This window comes from Bombina bombina, chromosome 10 (genome assembly GCF_027579735.1).
Source record: "Bombina bombina isolate aBomBom1 chromosome 10, aBomBom1.pri, whole genome shotgun sequence".
Classification (NCBI taxonomy): domain Eukaryota; kingdom Metazoa; phylum Chordata; class Amphibia; order Anura; family Bombinatoridae; genus Bombina; species Bombina bombina.
The window spans coordinates 217,556,923-217,579,465 of record NC_069508.1 but is presented as its reverse complement, the minus strand read 5'-3'; the positions used below and the strand labels follow the sequence as shown (position 1 = coordinate 217,579,465).

At 40.7% G+C, this 22,543-nt stretch overlaps 1 protein-coding gene across 1 annotated transcript in view; it reads right to left on the bottom strand.

Annotated features, from left to right (window-relative positions):
- The window catches only part of SGIP1 (SH3GL interacting endocytic adaptor 1), a 1,342,240-nt gene that overhangs the window by 540,070 nt on the left and 779,627 nt on the right, over positions 1-22,543 (bottom strand). Inside the window, exon 13 of the mRNA XM_053693689.1 lies at positions 19,622-19,696. Coding sequence (XP_053549664.1) covers positions 19,622-19,696 — 75 coding nt within the window. The remainder of the gene's footprint in view (positions 1-19,621; positions 19,697-22,543) is intronic.

Genomic DNA, 22,543 nt, shown 5'->3' with positions numbered 1-22,543 from the left:
AAGCCACCAAGGTAATGTTGTCTGTCTGAAACCTTATGAAGTTGAATACCCCCAGTTGGGGCCACGCCTTCAGAGCATTGTGTTGTTCCGGGCAGATCCACCAAGAGAGGAAGGTCCAAGCCTGCACATCCATGGATAACAGCTGTGACAGATCTGAATGATCGTCGTTCCACTGCCTCAACATGCATAACTGAAGAGGCCTGAGATGAAACCTGGCAAATGGAATGACGTCTATGCTGGAGACCATGGGCCCGATCATCACCATACATTGAGCCCCCGAGGGCCTCTCTGAGGATCGAAGGGCCAGACAGGTGGACGCAAGCTTCCAGCGTCTTTGTTTCGTAAGGAAAATCTTCATGGACACAGAGTCTATGATCGTGCCCAGAAACTCCACCCTGGTGCAGGGTACCAGGGAGCTCTTTCCGGAGTTTACCTTCCAACCTTGAGATTAAAGCAATAGGAGCAGAGTCCTTGAATGGTCCACCGCCAGACTGAAGGACGGCGCCTGAACCACGATGTCGTCCAGATAGGGCGCCACCGCAATGCCCCAGGATCTGGCCACTGCAAGAAGAGCCCTGAGAACCTTCGTGAAAACTCTTGGAGCCGTTGCCAGGCCGAAAGGTAGGGCCACAAACTGGAAGTGCTGGTCCAGAAAAGCAAATCTTAGGAACTTGAAGTGGTCCTTGTGAATTGGAACATGAAGGTAGGCATCCTTCAAGTCTATTGTGGTCATGAACTGCCCCTCTTGAACTAGGGGCAAAATGGAACTGATTGTTTGCATTTTGAACGATGGAACGGACAAAAACAGAATTTATGTTTACCTGATAAATTACTTTCTCCAACGGTGTGTCCGGTCCACGGCGTCATCCTTACTTGTGGGATATTCTCCTCCCCAACTTGAAATGGCAAAGAGCCCAGCAAAGCTGGTCACATGATCCCTCCTAGGCTCCGCCTTCCCCAGTCATTCGACCGACGTAAAGGAGGAATATTTGCATAGGAGAAATCATATGATACCGTGGTGACTGTAGTTAAAGAAAATAAATTATCAGACCTGATTAAAAAACCAGGGCGGGCCGTGGACCGGACACACCGTTGGAGAAAGTAATTTATCAGGTAAACATAAATTCTGTTTTCTCCAACATAGGTGTGTCCGGTCCACGGCGTCATCCTTACTTGTGGGAACCAATACCAAAGCTTTAGGACACGGATGAAGGGAGGGAGCAAATCAGGTCACCTAGATGGAAGGCACCACGGCTTGCAAAACCTGTCTCCCAAAAATAGCCTCAGAAGAAGCAAAAGTATCAAATTTGTAAAATTTAGTAAAAGTGTGCAGTGAAGACCAAGTCGCTGCCTTACATATCTGATCAACAGAAGCCTCGTTCTTGAAGGCCCATGTGGAAGCCACAGCCCTAGTAGAATGAGCTGTGATTCTTTCAGGAGGCTGCCGTCCGGCAGTCTCGTAAGCCAATCTGATGATGCTTTTAATCCAAAAAGAGAGAGAGGTAGAAGTTGCTTTTTGACCTCTCCTTTTACCAGAATAAACAACAAACAAAGAAGATGTTTGTCTAAAATCCTTTGTAGCATCTAAATAGAATTTTAGAGCACGAACTACATCCAAATTGTGCAACAAACGTTCCTTCTTTGAAACTGGATTCGGACACAAAGAAGGCACGACTATCTCCTGGTTAATGTTTTTGTTAGAAACAACTTTCGGAAGAAAACCAGGTTTAGTACGTAAAACCACCTTATCTGCATGGAACACCAGATAAGGAGGAGAACACTGCAGAGCAGATAATTCTGAAACTCTTCTAGCAGAAGAAATTGCAACCAAAAACAAAACTTTCCAAGATAATAACTTAATATCAACGGAATGTAAGGGTTCAAACGGAACCCCCTGAAGAACTGAAAGAACTAAATTGAGACTCCAAGGAGGAGTCAAATGTTTGTAAACAGGCTTGATTCTAACCAGAGCCTGAACAAAGGCTTGAACATCTGGCACAGCTGCCAGCTTTTAAACACTAAAAAACTCTAAGCCATCTCCGTGGAGATGTTGCCTGTACAACGGCAAAGAGAATGACTGGGGAAGGCGGAGCCTAGGAGGGATCATGTGACCAGCTTTGCTGGGCTCTTTGCCATTTCCTGTTGGGGAGGAGAATATCCCACAAGTAAGGATGACGCCGTGGACCGGACACACCTATGTTGGAGAAAACTTGTTTAAATATTTCAGATCCAAAATCGGATGGAACGTGTCCTCCTTTTTTGGAACTACGAACAGATTTGAATAATACTCTATACCCCTTTCTGCAAGGGGTACTGGTACGATAACACCTAGAGAGAAAAGATCCCTCACACATCCTAGAAAGGCCTCTTTCTTTTCCGGCCTGGATGACAGGTTTCACACGAGGAGTCTGCCCCTGGGTGGAAAGGACTTGAACACTATCTTGTAACCCTGGGAAACAACCTCCAGAACCCAAGGGTCCTGAACATCCTGCAACCAGGCTTCAGAGAATAGAGATAACCTGTCCCCTACTCGGTCCATAGACCTGTCAAGGGGCCGCCCCTTCATGCCGACTTGGTTTCGGCAGGCTTCTTGTTCTGTTTGGACTTGTTCCAAGACTAAGCAGGTTTCCAAGTTCCCTTGGATTGGTCTGCTTTCACGGCGGGCTGCTGACGCTGGGCCCTGTCTGCACGAAAGGAACGAAAAGTAGATCCTTTAGGTTTATCTTTCTTATCCTGGGGTAGGAAGGCACCCTTGCCTCACATAACCGTGGATATGATCGAGTCCAGGAATCTTTCCTTGAAAAGGCAGGGACAACAACCTCAATTTAGAGGTCATGTCCGCCGACCATGATTTTAGCCACAAGGATTCTCAGCATGTTCTCCAACTTTTTATCCATGGGCTCTTTGAACGACGAACTATCCTCTAGGGGAATAGTCGTTCGCTTAGCGAGCATGGAGATAGCCCCATCCACCCTAGGGATGGTCCCCCACAGCTCCAACTGAGCCTTTGGAATGGGGAAAAGTGTCTTAAAAGGACGAAAAAAGGGGAAAAGGAAGAACCTAATTGAGCCCATTCGTTCTTGATAATGTTAGCCATCTTTATAGGAACCGGGAAGGTCTGGGGTACAACCCTGCCTTTATAAAGGTTATCTAGCTTAGGGATAGAAGGTTCCTCCGGAAGCTTTTGCTGCAAGACCTCCAGAGTAACAAGCACTTGCTTTAGTAAGAAGCGCAAATTCTCCATCTTAAACCTATAGCCAGGCTCCTCTGCAGGAGCTTTAGATGACGCGGATTCCGACCCAGAAGGGGCCCCCTACGAAGTATCGGAGTGGGCCTCGTAATCGAAACACTCCGCAGGAGCTTCCGACATGGACAAATCCTGAGCTTGGCTGCTTTCAAAGGCCCTACGTTTGCGCTTAGCAGAACGTCGTAAGGCATGTATCACTTTGGAAACCGCCGTCTGCAGATGATCTGCATAATCTGGCGGCCAACAAATCTCTCCCGAAGGAGCAACAGTCGGGCCCCTGGGCGCTGCATGTGCAATAGGGGACTCAACTCGGGAACGCACCTCACGGGACAGGACGGAGAACCCTCAGAGGTGGACGGCTCAGTGGTACTAGACATTCTTTTAGCTTTAGATGTCTCGACCCTCTCAAGGCATGTGGAACATAATTGGGCAGGCAAGTCTACCGGAACCTCACAATAAACACAGGTATGAGACTTTGTTAAAGAGGGAGTACCCTCTAACGCGAATCCTCCATAGTTTGCGCTTTATTAGAATAAAGAGAAAATAACAGGCACCTTTATAACCGCCAATGGCCGGGGCACTCATCCCCTCATATGAGCCGGACTACATAAACCGCTTTGTCTCCTTTGTCGCAGATTAGACCGGAAGTGAAGAGGCCCCACCTGGTCATGCGGGAGCCTCGCATGACCGCCCCTGCCTAAAGGAGAAAACGCACCAAAAAAAGGCTGCGCAAAAACTCCCGGAAAAAGAACCTGATAGCTCCAGGTATTGCCAGAGTCTCATCCCGCACAAGCGTAGCAATGACACAGTAAACAATATCATGTATAAACCCCCCCTGTTCAATAATCCCCCTACCAGGAATATTAACCCATGATTCTGTAAAGATAAAAGGCGTCACACTGTGACCCTGTCTTCTATGTTAACATTGTGTATAAAATGAAACAATCTTACCAGAATCCACGCCGTGGAACAGGAACACGGCCCTTCAAGTGTGACAGGTCATAGCAGCGCTCCTGACATGGACTTGAGAGAAGAAAGCAGTCTGCGAAGCTCGTCAACACCGATTGCTGTAGGAGCTGTTAATATGAGTCGGGATGGTTTCGCAAAAGAGAACTCTCCCTGCATCTCCCGACTCTAACTTTCACCCAGGCCTTCACTGAGAAGCCTTATAGGGCTACTCAAAACTCCTGTCCCATTGCGATGAGTACTACACTCCATAAGAGACCTCCGAATCTTCGGCTCCTCTCTGCCACCTCCTGTGACAAAAGGCAAAGAATGACTGGGGGATGAGGGGATTGGGAGAGGTATTTAAGCCTTTGGCTGGGGTGTCTTGGCCTCCTGGTGGCCAGGTTCTTAATTCCCAATAGTAATGAATGAAGCTGTGGACTCTCCTCCCTTTTAGATGGAAATAACTCTCAAGGACATCCCATGAGATAGACAGGGATGCAATAATGATGCTATGGTTGAGCAAAAATATTTGGGGCAGGTCAACCTTTAGACGTGATTAAAAGGGAACACCTTCCATCTATTCATTTAAGAGACATATAACACAAAATTAAAATGGACATTAAACTGCTGGGTACACCTACAATAGCATGGTTACTACTCATAATACTATAGCTTTTCCTCCGGTGTCTGCCACTCTTTTCGCAGCTGCTCTCTTATCTTAATCCTTAGTGGAGTTCATACTGGGCATTGCCATATTGGAGCTTAGGTATTCTTATACCCTTTGACAGAAACGTTGCGCTTTCACAGGTCAGTGATATTGACGGCTTTTTGAAAGCTGTATTGTGCACTTTTGGTTAGCGTTGGGAGTTTTACATAGTTGCTAACAGTCCCGTTTTTGCCGGGACAGTCCCGGAATTAGGGACCCTGTCCCTGCCATTTAAATGTCCCGGACTGTCCCTGCACTCTTCCTCATATTTTTTTTTTAAAAAAAAAATGATTTTGCTGCAATTCCATCCGCCAGCAGGTGTCACTGTCAATAATGTGAAGAAGCATAGCAGGAACTGAATGGTAGCTGCAGCCTGCTTGTTTACAGAGGTGATCACTTTCCTGCTTCTGATTCAGCTCTAACACAGGCATCACACAGATGATCTAAGCCTGATAGAGAATGAATTAATTACTATTGAAACCTAATGTGAAATTGCTGGTAGGATCTGTGCAGGGTATTTAGCAGCTGTAGTGAGGTGAGTGAATAACTGTTATGGTGGAACTCAGTTAGTTTAGAGGACAGTGAGATAGGGCTGAGCTTTATCAGTATTGCACTATTGGGTACTGCCCACTCCCTTTGTCACTGTTGTTTGGTCACAGCTGAGTGCTGCAAACTGTGACATTTCAGTAGTTAGCTCTGGGAAAGCAGATCTGCTTAGGTTAGTCTTTGTATTTATGTTTCATGATCTTTCCTTCCTTTTATTCATCTAATTTGCACAAGGTTCACAGTTTATTCAGCCAAATCCTTTATTTCAATGTCATTATAAATGCGATATAGTGTGAATCTTTCTGCAGCGCTGTCTACCTTCTACTGTCACGTTTAAACTAAGTTTGCACTGTATTTATACTTTTAGGTTGTTATGGGTTAATGTATAAGCTTAAATAAGCAACAGTAGATATTTTTTTTTATCTGTGCAAGGCACCGTTGGAGTTTTAAAGTAAAATAAGATATATACTGATCTATTGAAATCTTAGAACTTAAAAATTCCTTTTGCAAAAGAATAAATCAGGTGTAAAGATAATGGTCAAAATGTAAACTACTTTCTGTTAATAGAGAAGTTAATCTTTTGATCAGCAACAGCTATAATAGTGATCTACTAAGTAGCACTAAAAATATAGAAACCTGGCGCAGGTCTCCTACTGGCTATATTGCATACTACCTCATTTCTTCTATACCTTTTTGTTTTATATATATATGTGCAAAAGTCCAGCACTCACTATACCATATTGTTCCGGGGTGCGTCCCACTCGATATGTACAAGAAGGCCAAAGAGAGCACTCGCCTACATAAAATAGGCCACAAGTACAATGTAATAAATAGACCATGTATTGTGTGGTACAGGTTAATCTGTATTTATGATAATATCTTTTTGTCCCGTGACGGTGAGTAAAGTAGGTTCCCGTAGTTAGACCATTGCAAGTTGTACATCCCCTTCAACGGTAGCATCCAGGTTTTCCCTGTAACCAGTTGGTTTTCTAGTAACTGTGAATCGGATCAGTTTGTACCAGGCTATCCCTGAGCGATCTTGCTCTTCTAAATCCCACTCTAGGGACTTGCATATTTGTAAGTGGGAGATTATTATCCGTTGTTAATATTTGCCAGTTTTTCTGTAGTATCCTAGATATCCCTTGTTTGTCCTGTGTGTACGTAGTCACAAAGGTCATACGGGTACCAGCATCCGTAAGTATCCTGATGCTGAGGTTGACCACTATATTTGTGTCCTCTGATTGGGGGGTTTGGCCTTTGTGGTCCCCCAGTCTAGGGGAGAAACAGGCCACTATTGAAGAGAATAAGGAACAAAATGACCAAATAGGTGTAACAACACGTTCAAAAAACGGGGGAGGCCGCAGCCACACCCTAAACAGGGGGCCACAAAGGCCAAACCCCCCCCAATAAGAGGACACGAATATAGTGGTCAACCTCAGCACCAGGATACTTACGGATGCGGAATATAGGGTCTTAAATAAGGGATTTACCTTTATACCCACATGTGGTACAGATCACTTTGCCCTTTTTGTGGATCTACAAAAATTCAACAGGCAACTAAAATTAAAGGAATACTTTGGTGATACAACATCAAACCAAGACCGTACCACATTCAAGAAAAAATCTTCATTTGACCCTCAAAGCACCAATCCCAGCATCCGTACCTACCAGAGATTAACCCAGAAGGATTTGGAAAATCACATATGGGAAAACAAAGGTACAGGTTATAACAACCTCTCCAAAATAGAACGCCAGGCAGTGAAAACACTGGCCAAGGATCCGGATATTATCATACGGGAGGCGGACAAGGGAGAGGCCATAGTTATCCTCAATTGTAAGGACTATCCAGAGGAGGCCCTATCCCAATTAGAAGACACTATGGTGCATAGAAAACTCCCTATGGATCCAACTAGGACCTTCAAGAAAACTATCGATAACTATCTGGACATAATACAACAGGAGGGACAAATAACCAGTCATGAATTGGACTATTTAAAGACCCCATATCCCAGGCTTCCTGTCTTCTATACAGTCCCAAAAATACACAAATCTCTGGAATGCCCACCTGGTAGGCCCATAGTATCGGCTATACAATTCATGCTCCAACCACTGGCTATCTTTGTTAATGCATACCTACAGCAACTAGTGAGAAGGATGAATTCCTTCCTATTAGATTCTAACAACCTATTGGAAATATGCAAAATACTGGATAACATAGGGGAAGATGATCTACTAGTAACTCTTGACGTAACAAGTCTATATACCGCCATACCTCATGAATTAGGCTTAAGAGAGGTCAAACATCAACTATCAAGATACCCCTATGTAGGACCTTCCACAGATGTACTACTGATGTTACTTGAATACTGTCTGACTTACAACTATTTCAAGTTTGAAAAGGACATCCACCTTCAACTTATAGGGACGGCGATGGGGTCCAATGTGGCCCGATCTTATGCTAACCTGTTTATGGCAGACTTTGAGGAATATGATACACAGCTATTCAAGGATCTAATAGTAGAATGTCGGAAGCGCCAAAGGCAGGTGCAATGAGATTGGTAACTATCTATATTAAAAGTTTCATAATTTAATTGAAATTAGAATTAAAATTAGAATTAAAATATACAATGAATATAAAATATACAATGAATATAAAATATACAATGAATATAAACTAAAAACAATTTATGCGACTGCTCAAATATGCAAATATACAAATAGACTGGTGGATCCACCTAACAGTTGATTACACCTCTAGGTTAGTGGAGGTCTAGACCACACATGTAACTGTGTGACAAAGTGATAAAAGTATGTATGAAAACTGTGTTTAAAAATGAAAAATAATGTCCAAAAATATAAAAATTATAAAAAAATCGTAAAAAATCACAATGGTATCAAACCAAAAAATAGTGACAATATGTAAAAAGTATCCAAGGAAAAAATAAAAATAAAAATATGAGTGAAAATAAGTGTCACAATCCTGCTCAAAGTTATAATCCAAGTGTAAAACACAAAAGAGAACACAAACTTGTTTCCTGGTGGTGAGAAGTGACGTGGTGATCCTGATGGTGAAAATCTTGAGATGGTTGTCCTCTTGGTCTTAGACCTCCATCACTAATATTAACCTGTAAAAACAAAATTAAATGTACAAAATGTCCAAACTACTGTTAGGAGATTGGAAAAAAGCTTACCAGCTGCTTGTCAACGCATAAAGACTTGATAAAGGCCCACATAGCTGGGCCAAAACGCGTTGACAAGCAGCTGGTAAGCTTTTTTCCAATCTCCTAACAGTAGTTTGGACATTTTGTACATTTAATTTAGTTTTTACAGGATTGTACTATTTAAAAGGTACATAGACGACCTGATACTAATATGGAGGGGCACAGAAGAAGAACTACTCATGTGGTACCAGACACTGAATAAAATATGCTCAGCCTTGAAGTTTAAAATCAACTATAGTACAGAAACAGTAGATCTTTTAGATCTTAGGCTCTACAAAAAAGAAGGAACCTTACAATCCATGTTGTTCAGAAAACCTACTGATCGTAATTCTATGCTCCATTATACCAGCTGTCACCCACCAGCTCTCAAAAAAGCGCTGCCAATCTTGCAAATAAAAAGAGTCAAAAGGAACAATAATGAATATACGAACACTATTGAACAATTGAATGAGATGCAAAGCAGATTTGAAAACAGAGGGTATCCTGTTAAAGAATTAAAAAAAATCAGATCTACAATTGACAGACGAAGACAACAGGAATAGGATTGAAGCTGGTACCCTTATGACCTTTGTGACTACGTACACACAGGACAAACAAGGGATATCTAGGATACTACAGAAAAACTGGCAAATATTAACAACGGGTAATAATCTCCCACTTACAAAAATGGAAGTCCCTAAAGTGGGATTTAGAAGAGCAAGATTGCTCAGGGATAGCCTGGTACAAACTGATCCGATTCACAGTTACTAGAAAACCAACTGGTTACAGGGAAAACCTGGATGCTACAGTTGTAGGGGATGTACAACTTGCAACGGTCTAATTACGGGAACCTACTTTACTCACCCTCATGGGACAAAAAGATATTATCATAAATACAGATTAACCTGTACCACACAATACATGGTCTATTTATTACATTGTGCCTGTGGCCTATTTTATGTAGGCAAAACAATAGACGATCTCCGCACGAGAATGGCCAACCACAGGTCAGCGATCAGGACGGCTATAGACAAGAAACAATCGGATCAGCCAGTGGCCAGGCATTTCCTAAACAAGGGACATACAGTTAAAGATCTAAAATACACACTAATTGATCATGTACCCCCACAGATTAGCGGAGGGGATAGACGAAAACTCCTCCTCCAACGAGAGGCCAGATGGACATATGAACTTGGCACCCTAGTCCCTAACGGGCTCAATACACAGTTAGATTGGCACTGTTATTTGTAGTTTGCTTGCCTATCTTTATATATTTCCATATATTTCTTTACTATATAGATATAACATAAGTTCATAGGATTCTATAGTATTCTTAATTCAATATCTATACACTAATGATCGAAATATACAATTATATAACAGAGAGGCCTACATAGATATAGCAAGTTCAGGCTGCCTATTTCCATGGATATATATCCCATTTTCATGTCCTTACAAACTCTATGAGTATTACACTCAGGATAGTAATAATCGATAGATCCCATATAGTTTTTCCAAATACTGTTTTTCTGAATTTAGGTTAATATGTCTCCACTTTTGTTAATAGACATGTCATAGCAACAAATTTTTTTCTAAGTAGCTGTTAGGCCAGTCATATAATATCTTTAGGATATTGTCTATACTGCATGGGACGACCTATCTGGTATATACTCTGTTATATACTCTAGTCCTTATTTTTATATACATGTACGATATTCTAACATGCATCACATATTCACGTTTCAATGTCACATGTGGCACATTGGATATTACCATAGCAACCAATGTTTGTTTGTTTACACAATATGATTGCACACCACTCATACGTTGATGATGTCATGATGTGCCGCTGGAGCCCGGCGCAAAAACGTCCCACGTGATGACGCGCTGACGTTCACTTCCGGTTTTGCTGATGGCGGTTTCCCGCGGGTACTATCGGCGTTCTGACACCATCCCATAAATAGTAGCACTGGTAACTTATACACTGTTTGTTTTGTCACTTGTCTGAGGACGGGTTAACTCCCTGAAAACGTTTACACATGCCTAAATAAATTTGGACTTTTTCACACGGTGAGTGCTCTCTCTTTGATTACTATATATATATATATATATATATATATATATATATTCCACACTATAATAAATAGGTGGGGCTTGGCAAAGTGTTTGGGTTTGGCAAAGTGGGCGGAACTTTTTGATAGCTGGAAAGTGTCCCTGGAAATTTTTTTCAAATGTTGGCAACTATGGTTTTACATTGTTGAAGTGGCTGCATGGTCTTTATTATTCATGTGCTTTTTTTATTAGACATGTGCACTGAGGTTACGGATGCCTGAATACAGAAGGAGTTGGCTCGCAGCATTTGGGTCTTTTCGGAGCTAGATTTTGTCTTCTGAAAGTACAACACTGTAAGATCTGCGCAAATCCAGACCTTAGTGTGTTGCACTTTCAGAAGAAATCCGGCTCAGAAAAGAGACTAATGCCGGGAGCAACCGCCTTCTTCTAGATTCGGAGCCACTCAAAATCTCCAAATGCACGTCTACTTTTTATATATGTTATGTAACTTAACAAATGTAAACCTCCTGCTCTGTGCCCACTAAAAAGCTGTGAAAAAAAACAAAAATTATGACTTGTCAGATAATTTCCTTTCCTTCGATACAGGGAGAGTCCACAGCTGCATTCATTACTTTTAGGAAATACAGAACCTGGCCACCAGGAGGAGGCAAAGACACCCCAGCCAAAGGTTTAAAAACCTCCCCCACTTCCCTCATCCCCCAGTCATTCTGCCGAGGGAACAAGGAACAGTAGGAGAAATATCAGGGTGAAAAAGGTGCCAGAAGAACAACACTATAAATTTACGGCTGCCCTCCGGAGAGCACGGGCGGGAGCTGTGGACTCTCCCTGTATTGAAGGAAAGGAAATGATCTGGTAAGTCATCATTTTTGTTTTCCTTCTAAATACAGGGAGAGTCCAAAGCTGCATTCATTATTTTTGGGAAAACAATACCCAAGCTATAGAGGACACTGAATGCTAACGGGGGGGAGGGGGGGTAACAAGAAAGCGGCTCATCTGCGGGCACCAAAGCCTGAATTTTTTTCCCGAACTCCAAAAAACTGCTGCAACAGCAGCAAAAGACCCAAAAAGGAGCAGGACCAAGAAACTGCCCAACAATTAGGACCGCAAGAACCCACATCAGAGACTACACAAAATCACTGATCCCAAAAAGAGCACACAAACCTCTGAGGAGACGAGAGTCCCGCTGACTATGTGGTCAGGCGAAGAAACACTCCACCCTGAACTCAACAAGGAGAACAACCAAAACTCTCAACACCGTACCCTTTCATAGGAAGAACACAGAACAAAGAATATGCTAAAGAGACTGAGAGGACCTCAGACGATCCCAGACAAAAAAGGGGAGAGAAGCCCCTTGCAGAACCCGAAGAAAAAGTCTCCTTAAAAAGAAGACCCAGGAAGGCGGATTACACGACTGCAAGAGATACTAGAACCTGGATAGATATTCCAGGAACTTGCGAGCACACATTCAAGGTGCAAGTAGCTGAGACTGAAATCAAACTGCGGACCTTCCGCTTGCTAGACAGCTAAGCTAACCATCAGGTACTACAGCTGGCTAAAGGTAACAGGTCAAGGAATAGACAAATTCAAGGACCATATGCTGCATCGATTCAAAGAACCAATGCAATCCTAGACAAGAAGTCTAAAGTCCTGACGGACAAAATTGGAACAAAATTGCCTGACCGCCGGACGCATTATAGCAAAAGAAATGAATACCAAGGTTCATGACCTCAGAAAGGAACAGAAACAGGCAACTAGATCTGTTTAGGAGCCCACATATCCAGGCAGAAGCGACAGGTGAGACCAGCTGTAAACGCACGTCTGTTAGACAGCCAGGTTAACCCTAAGGCTAAGAACTAGCCATTCTATCAAGAACTGGCTAATACCCTTTCTCCAGGACACCCTGGAAGGCCCAGAGCGAACCTCAAGAAGAAAAATAAAATCATAGAGAACCAACACCCCCCCACCAAACCAGGAGGGGAAGGCCGTCAACCTAAAAAGGGAAACGAGGGACCAGCTACCAGCTGAGGAAGGACTGACACCCCTCCGAAGACACCCTTCACGATACACCAAAATACCAAGGGTGAAGACCCTGCCCAAACTCTATAATAAGAAGCACCCATAATGGAGAACAACCACAAAAACGAGTCGTAGCACAAAAAAGGGAGCATAAGGACCCTGATGCCCACCCCTGACAGACTGAATCAACCCAGCGATGTGATATAGTCAAAGGGAACAAGGAAGAATAAACTTCCCCCCCACCAAAGGATCCAGAGATCTACGTAAGAATCCCTGACCACGATCCCCTAAAGGATAAGACTAGGATCGGCATGAACACCCAGACCTAGAGCGGATCCCACCAAAGGTACAGATCTGACAAAGGACACACCAAAGAAGAGTTCCTCGACCCCCTGCTGAACTTTCAGAGTCAGCCAAAGGATCTACATCAGAAAAACCCAACTGAAAAATTCAGAAGACCAGGTCCTCCGAGTAGAAAGAGTGACCGAAGACTTCAAAGAGAAAACAGAAGGAAACCCAGAAGACACTCTCCCACATCTATGGAAGAGATAAGCCAAACTGCCCCAGTAGATCAAAGGTATTTCCCGGAATAGGGAAAGATATACTGCAGATAGGCGACCGTGCAGCCTAACCGGAATCTCTAAAATCTGGAATAGATAGGAATATGCCAAGCGAAAAATTGGACTGTAAATATCCCCCACCCACAGTACCAATGAAGGACTGAAGGGAAACAGCAGGGCAAGCCTATAGAGTATTTTAACTCCAAAGGCCTAGGAGACTTCCTGTCTGAAATCAAACAGAATCAATAACCACCCAGGAGCCTAAATCAGCTGCAGTTGGGTTCAAAATCCCAATTCCCTGGTTATTGGGTGGATAAACTATTCACCGGACCGATAGAGCTTGCCCCCAGGAACTCTATTCCAAAATCACTGGAAAGGACAAGAGAGATTCTTTAAAACTCCTAGCAGGCGATGGAGAAACCAGAAACGCCCAAAATAGGAGCACCAGAACCCAAAGGAAACAGGATACTGTATAGAAAACCCCCCCTAGATCCTAGAAAGCTAGGATCAGAATGAGGTTATGAAAACAATACGGTCCCTAAGACCCTGATATCCTCAACATGATAGGAAAATATCCATCCCCCCTGAGAAGGGAAGAGAGAACCGTATATCGACCCTCAAGAGGAAGAAAAATTAAGCTCTACATAGAGAGCATAGCAAGCCAAAGAGAACCCCTATGGAGCACCAATAGAGGGGGAGGTACACCCCTGTGAAATGGACTCCAAAAAGTCCCCCATCCTCCCCTCCTCAAGAGAGGCGAAACTAGTTCCTAACAAAAACTGCCACTGCAGAATTCAAACTCTAAGGCACAGCTTTGCAAAGCAGGGAATTAACTCGTAGGCCACTTGGACTGCATGCGATTGAATATCAGACTCCCAACCAAGACGATATAACCAAGACCAGCCTGACCTCCAGGATATAAGGGCTTCCTCTGGACCGAACATAACCTCTTGAGAGAAGAAAAAAGAGAGAGGTAACTAGTACCCAAACAGGGACAGCCTGCTAGTCAGGATACAACCTATCTGTACAAACCGCAAAAGAACAGAGAGAACTATACCCAACCAGGACCAGCTCGATATGAAGGATACAACATATCTGTTCAAGGATCAAACGGAAAATTCTAAATTTCTAGCAGGGCCAGAAAACTGAGAATAATAAACAGAAACATAGAAGCTCTGAAGCTTAAATATGGTCTCGGACATATTGAGGGAACAACCACCGACCAGAGACAACCTTTTATTATTTTTTTCTTTAATAGAACTTCCACCGGAAGATTCCATCAATTGCGACATAAAAATCACTAATACCAGAAACCCAGAGCGAAAAGTCTTCCTAAGAAGAGCTTCAACATAATCTCACACCCATAAAATAACAGGAAAATAAAAACTTATCCTAACCGGATTAGAAAAGAAAATAGGCAAGCGTACACAAAAGATAGCCCAAGGGAAAGTGAAACCGATAGGGCCCGCCCGTCAAGTGACACAATTCACCAAGAGCTCTGAACTGGGAATCTGATACAAAAACAAAGAATAACAATATAAAGACGATAAGGAATAGGATCACTATCCCTCCAGTCTTCTAAACCAGCGGTCGTCAACCAGTGGTACATTGACCACTGGTGGTCCACGAGAAGATGTTGGTGGTCCTTGACACCATCAGGCAGGAATTAATATCCTCTGATGGTGTCACCCCCGTCGCGCAGCAACGCCCTACAGTGCCTGGCTGGACATCAGTGAAAACCGACAGAGGAGGAGTTAAATTACAATCTCCCTACGCACGTTGCATAGTACTGGGCAATTTGTGTAGCTAGATTGTATTTTTAACTCCTCCCGCCCGGCGCGCTGCTCAGAGGAAGATGCTTCCATTCTAAAGCCAGCAAAGTTGGTATAGTCTTGGCTTGAAATAGTGTATTTAAAGTATATAAAAAAGAAAAGCTTAAAAAAAACTATTTCTCTCTTTTCTCCCCTTTACCTGTCTCTTTGTAGTAGTTCTTTTTTTTAATTAAATATTAATTTTTCATTCTAATAATTGTCCCGCGCACAAAGCCATTCCACCTGAATTCCAGTAATTGCCATCCAGCAGATCAGCCATATCCCACCAGTATTACAGTAATTGCCATCCAGCAGATCAGCCATATCTCACCAGTATTACAGTAATTGCCATCCAGCAGATCAGCCATATCACACCAGTATTACAGAAATTGCCATCCAGCAGATCAGCCATATCCCACCAGTATTACAGTAATTACAGTCAGTCGTGGTTAGCTCACATCCATATTGAGAGCTTTCTGATATAAACTTAATTTATGACTCCAATGTCTGTCCATGATCATAAGTAGTTTTGAACAATTCCTAACTGGGGAGGTAACTTGAAAGTCTTGTGGTCCTTTTAAACATAATTCTTTTTTTCCCACTTTCTGCCTCTCTGTTTCAATCTCAAAAGTTGGCACTCACCCTTCATCTGTCATTTGGAAGTATTCTCAAAGTTCTGTCATTCAGTTAGTTAATTCTAAAAAATAATTCTTAAAAATGTGTAAATATATACATAATGTAAACTTAGCTATGGTTATACTAGTTATGTACAGTATGGGACCTATTTATTATGGTGCGAGCGGACTTGATCCGATATAGCGGATCATGTCCGCTGTACATCAATAAATGCCGACAGCATATGCTGTCGGCATTTATCATTGCATCAGCAGTTCTTGTGAACTGCTGGTACAATGCCGCCCCCTGCAGATTTGTGGCCAATCGGCCGCTAGCAGGGGGTGTCAATCAATCCGATCGTATTCGATCGGGTTGATTTCTGTCCGCTGCCTCAGAGTAGGTGGACAGGTTATGGAGCAGAGGTCTTTAGAAAAAACTTTCATGATTTAAATAGGGCATGTCATTTTTTTTTTAATTAAATATTTTTTATTGAGACATTCAAAAGTGAGTACAATGTCATAAAATTGAAGGAACATGTATACAATATAACTCGAGTTTAGATTAAAAGATATTATACATGTACGGAAAAGCCATAAGTTTCAAGCATAGTAACATGGCTTTTCCGTACATGTATAATATCTTTTAATCGAAACTCGAGTTATATTGTATACATGTTCCTTCAATTTTATGACATTGTACTCACTTTTGAATGTCTCAATAAAAAATATTTAATTAAAAAAAAAATGACATGCCCTATTTAAATCATGCTTCCTTCAGAGTATCGTAGACCCATGCCTAAACTCATCAAAGAAAAAACGTAAAGGTTAAGTTCTCGAAATTTAGAAAGGTGTCTCACTTTTCAAAAGAGAAGAGTATTGTGATTGTGTTTTCACAATAGCTATCTGAGGTGATTATGAAATATAAATGTGTTTCAAATTCAAGGATATCGGCCCAGAGGAGGGCATGTCATTTTAAACAACTTTCCAGTTTACTTTTATCACCAATTATGCTTTGTTCTCTTGGTATTCTTAGTTGAAAGCTAAACCTAGGAGGTTCATATGCTAATTTCTTAGACCTTGAGGCCCATCTCTAATCTGAATGCAGACAGTTTTTCACCACTAGAGGATGTTAGTTCATGTGTTTCATATAGATAACATTGAGCTCACACACGTGAAGTTTCCTAGGAGTGAGCACTGATTGGCTAAAATGCAAGTCTGTCAAAAGAACTGAAATAAGGGTGCAGTTAGCAGGGGTGTCATTTAACCCGATCGTATTCGTTTGGGTTGATTTCTGTAGATTTCTGTCCACCGCCTCAGAGCAGACGGAATTGTTATGGAGCAGTGGTCTGTTTCCAGCGAGCTCCATCAAGCTTGATAAGTATGCCCCTAAGTGTGTGTATGTATGTATACGTGTGTATATGTGTGTGTGTGTGTATATATATATATATATATATATATATATATATATACACACAGAGGCTTGTACCTTTTAAAAAAAAATAATGTTAGTGGTCCAAAATGTGAGTTTAGTGGTCCCTGAGGTCTTAAAAGGTTGGGGACCCCTGGTCTAAACAAGCTCACTATCTGAATCAGCACACTGATATTTAGCTGACAGATCAGAAATAGGATCCTCCAATGTTGCCAAAACTTCTCACAGAAGTACACGTAGACGAGCCATTCTAAATTTAAAAGCAAAATTCACCTCCGTCGGAACATCCGGGGGCTCCAATCTTAGAGGTAGCTCCTCTGAAGCCTCAGAGGATATCGCATCCCCAGAAGACTGATCAGATACCAAAGTCCTCTTACATGCCAGACCTTGGGCAGGATTACACGGATTAAGTCTTCGCTTGCACGTAGCATGTTGATGCAAATGTGCTAAGGCCAGAGAAATGGCCATACAAAACCGTGCAGTTACCGCTGGTGGAAAAAGGCGTCCTTCAGGAGAAGTAATGGTATGCGGGGCCACCACCTGTGTAGGAACAGTAGATGCAAGGGAACATACCTTAAGGGATGCCGAATCCTGAGAGGCGGATGGCTCATTGGTCTCTAACGTTCCAACATGGGAAGATGAGAACACTCTATTGCAGCATACAGAACATTATTGAGAGGGCTGTGTTACCCTGACCTCCTAATAAAAAACACAGGTATCAAAATCTGAATCAGAGGAAACCCCCTCTACAATATCAGAATCCTCCATAACTCGATTAAGTAGATTATGGTAAAAAACAACAACTGGCACCTTACACCCCCAAATGGCTGGGGCACTCATCACCTCCTATGAGCCAGACAGAGAAAAACGGATCCTCTCCACAGTCGCACGGTCAGGAATACCGAAATGGGAAACACTCGGTCACGTGGTGCAACATGCAGGATTCACTCCCGCTAAGAAAAGCGCGTCAGTTCTAGAAAACTGTGCAGCTCGAAAATAACCTGTATGTTCCGTAAAAGCCTATGATCCGACACTTCTCCAAAACCTCATGTGATGAAAGGCAAAGAATAACTAGGGGATGAGGAAGTGGGGGAGGTATTTAAGCCTTTGGCTGGGGTGTCTTTGCCTCCTCCTGGTGGCCAGGTTCTGTATTCCCACAAGTAATGAATGAAGCAGTGGACTCTCCCTGTATTTAGAAGGAAAGCTAGCAATAGCAATGATTTGTCAGTCACCGTGTACTGAATACGTAAGCTCCAAGATGGAAACACCCAGTATAAAAAGCTTTACTGGCACCTGCAAGCACAGGAGAATAGCCTAGTAACCATGCTGTTGAGGTTGCATCCAACGGTTGACCGTTTAAATTAACCAGAAATTATTCAATTATCCACAGTAAATAACGAGGGCTACCAAATTTCTTGCCATTTTTGCAATCCTCATCCCTTTTTTTACTGCTCTCTCTAACAACTCTGACCCCTCTTGGTCCATTTGCCAAAATGTCATTCATTCCTGTGAGACAATGGCAAGATTTATCAATCTGCGAGCAGACAGGATTCACACGCTCCCTAAAGACTCTTCTTTTCAGGGATGCATACAACCAACACTAACCTTTCCTAACCCTAGTTCCTCTCCTCCTTTGTTATCCCCTTGAAACCCCTTAGCATGTAAGCCTAGGAGCGCAGCTGTTTGTAGATTACCCTTATAAGAGCTGACTACAACAGTGCAACTCTCGGCAGGTCCCTCTACCTATAAGATCCCTATAAATGTTACCTTGTATAGTGCATATGTTTATAGCTCTGCGTAATCTGTTGGCGCTCTACAAATAACTGATAATAATAACAACAACAACATGTTGTGAACCTGTCCATATTTGAATGCAGATTGAGGGGCGCATTTCTTGCCCATATTTAACATTGCACGGGCTAATGCTTATGCAAGTACACCCCCCTACCCTCACAAAACCATCTGCATGAGAGTAGGGTTTTTCAATCACCCTGGTTGAATGAATCCGGGTGAGTTTCATCTGCCAGCTCTAAATTGGCGAGAGAGTTAATGAAGCTCAAATGAGAGAGCCTACAACCAATTGTGGCATTCACCTCATGATAAATCTTGCCCAATGTATAGCCTAGCCAGTGTATCTACAGATAAAAAAAAGTATTGTCACTACAAGAACACTTACCTGCTCAGAGAAACTTGTTGCCTAGCCACCATAAGGTTCAGCACTATACCCCTCCATATAAAGTCACATCTCTCTTATTACTGTTCCTGCTACAAGAAACCATTCTACAAGCTCACAACCCCTAAATGTTCTCGCTTATTACATATTTAACCTCTAAATTGTAAGCTCTTAAAAGCTAAGTCCTTCTTCTGTATCAGTTTGTAGTGTGAAGTCTAACATATGGAACTCCATACAATGTACCCAGCCCTATATAATAAGGTGGTCATTTACAAATAGACAACAATAAGTTGCTTACCCACACCAGCTGGTAAGGGTGAGGCAGTTCTAGGCGGAGTGGCTGGAATACTTTTCGGGGGAATGGGTGGAGGTGCTGGGAAAAATAAACAGGATCAATAGTCAATAATAATTCAGTGTCAGGCAATCGGTCTATTTATATGAAACACAGGCTTCAGTAGAATGTTATATCTGTGATTTTACTTCTTCATGTAATGCATGATGGATTGGTTTTAAAAGGGTACAATATATTAATGATATAAAAATGTTATATAGGCAAACATACTGATGTTTTGTTGAAAAGAATTCTGATAAATGCTTTAAAAGCCTTTAAAACACATTTTCTTAAATAGACAGTAAACACCTTGCAAGATTGTTCTACAGTATACTTCATTAGTGTAATAGAAAAGGAACTAAGCAGTGACTTATACTTAATAATTGCAATATGTACTATTCATTTCTTTACCATTTCTTTTATTAAATTAATTTGAGCAGTGTCAATTACTTCCTTTCCCAGCCTACAAGTGGGGCTGGGGTTTCTACAGGAAGGCAAAGTAGCAGTTTTTCTTTTGAAGTGTTGCTAGGAGATATCTAATGTAGCTGCAGTCAGATTATTGCCCATGTTTAGTAGAGGAAAATAGAACGTAACTTCAGCAGTGTCTGATAACTTATCTAGCAGTAGGCAGTGGCTACAGTGAGAAGTGCTCATTTAGCAGGAAAACAAGTAAGTTTTTTGCTGTTTAGCACAATCCATTTCTTTTTATGTTTACTTTGCTTTAACAAAATTGTTTCATATCCCTTTAACACCATGTTTTTCAATAGCCAAACTCTACCCGAATACCGATATGAGTAAAAGGATCATAAGGAGTGTCAAATATAGGTCAATAGTTCATAGTCCTTATGATCCTTTTACTCCTATCGGGACAATTAGTGGACTTTTGCTCCTATTTAAGACCTTGATTGCCACTTATAACAGGGGACCAATGATATAACTGATTGAGGTCTCACTGTATGAGTAGATAGATGTATAGATAAGTGTGTATATGTATAGATAGATGTATAGATAAGTGTGTATATGTATAGATAGATGTATAGATAAGTGTGTATATGTATAGATAGATGTATAGATAAGTGTGTATATGTATAGATAGATGTATAGATAAGTGTGTATATGTATAGATAAGTGTGTATATGTATAGATAGATGTATAGATAAGTGTGTATATGTATAGATAAGTGTGTATATGTATAGATAAGTGTATAGATAAGTGTGTATATGTATAGATAGATGTATAGATAAGTGTGTATATGTATAGATAAGTGTATAGATAAGTGTGTATATGTATAGATAGATGTATAGATAAGTGTGTATATGTATAGATAAGTGTGTATATGTATAGATAAGTGTATAGATAAGTGTGTATATGTATAGATAAGTGTGTATATGTATAGATAGATGTATAGATAAGTGTGTATGTATATAGATAGATGTATAGATAAGTGTGTATATGTATAGATAGATGTATAGATAAGTGTGTATATGTATAGATAAGTGTATAGATAAGTGTGTATATGTATAGATAGATGTATAGATAAGTGTGTATATGTATAGATAAGTGTGTATATGTATAGATAGATGTATAGATAAGTGTGTATATGTATAGATAAGTGTGTATATGTATAGATAGATGTATAGATAAGTGTGTATGTATATAGATAGATGTATAGATAAGTGTGTATATGTATAGATAGATGTATAGATAAGTGTGTATGTATATAGATAGATGTATAGATAAGTGTGTATATGTATAGATAGATGTATAGATAAGTGTGTATATGTATAGATAGATGTATAGATAAGTGTATATGTATAGATAAGTGTATAGATACGTGTGTATATGTATAGATAGATGTATAGATAAGTGTATATGTATAGATAAGTGTATAGATAAGTGTGTATATGTATAGATAGATGTATAGATAAGTGTATATGTATAGATAAGTGTATAGATAAGTGTGTATATGTATAGATAGATGTATAGATAAGTGTGTATATGTATAGATAGATGTATAGATAAGTGTGTATATGTATAGATAACTGTGTATATGTATAGATAAGTGTGTATATGTATAGATAAGTGTGTATATGTATAGATAGATGTATAGATAAGTGTGTATATGTATAGATAGATGTATAGATAAGTGTATATGTATAGATAGATGTATAGATAAGTGTGTATATGTATAGATAGATGTATAGATAAGTGTATATGTATAGATAAGTGTATAGATAAGTGTGTATATGTATAGATAGATGTATAGATAAGTGTATATGTATAGATAAGTGTATAGATAAGTGTGTATATGTATAGATAGATGTATAGATAAGTGTGTATGTATATAGATAGATGTATAGATAAGTGTGTATATGTATAGATAGATGTATAGATAAGTGTGTATATGTATAGATAGATGTATAGATAAGTGTGTATATGTATAGATAAGTGTGTATATGTATAGATAAGTGTGTATATGTATAGATAGATGTATAGATAAGTGTGTATATGTATAGATAGATGTATAGATAAGTGTGTTTATGTATAGATAGATGTATAGATAAGTGTGTATATGTATAGATAAGTGTGTATATGTATAGATAAGTGTGTATATGTATAGATAGATGTATAGATAAGTGTGTATATGTATAGATAAGTGTGTATATGTATAGATAGATGTATAGATAAGTGTGTATATGTATAGATAAGTGTGTATATGTATAGATAAGTGTGTATATGTATAGATAAGTGTGTATATGTATAGATAGATGTATAGATAAGTGTGTATATGTATAAATAAGTGTGTATATGTATAGATAGATGTATAGATAAGTGTGTATATGTATAGATAGATGTATAGATAAGTGTGTATATGTATAGATAAGTGTG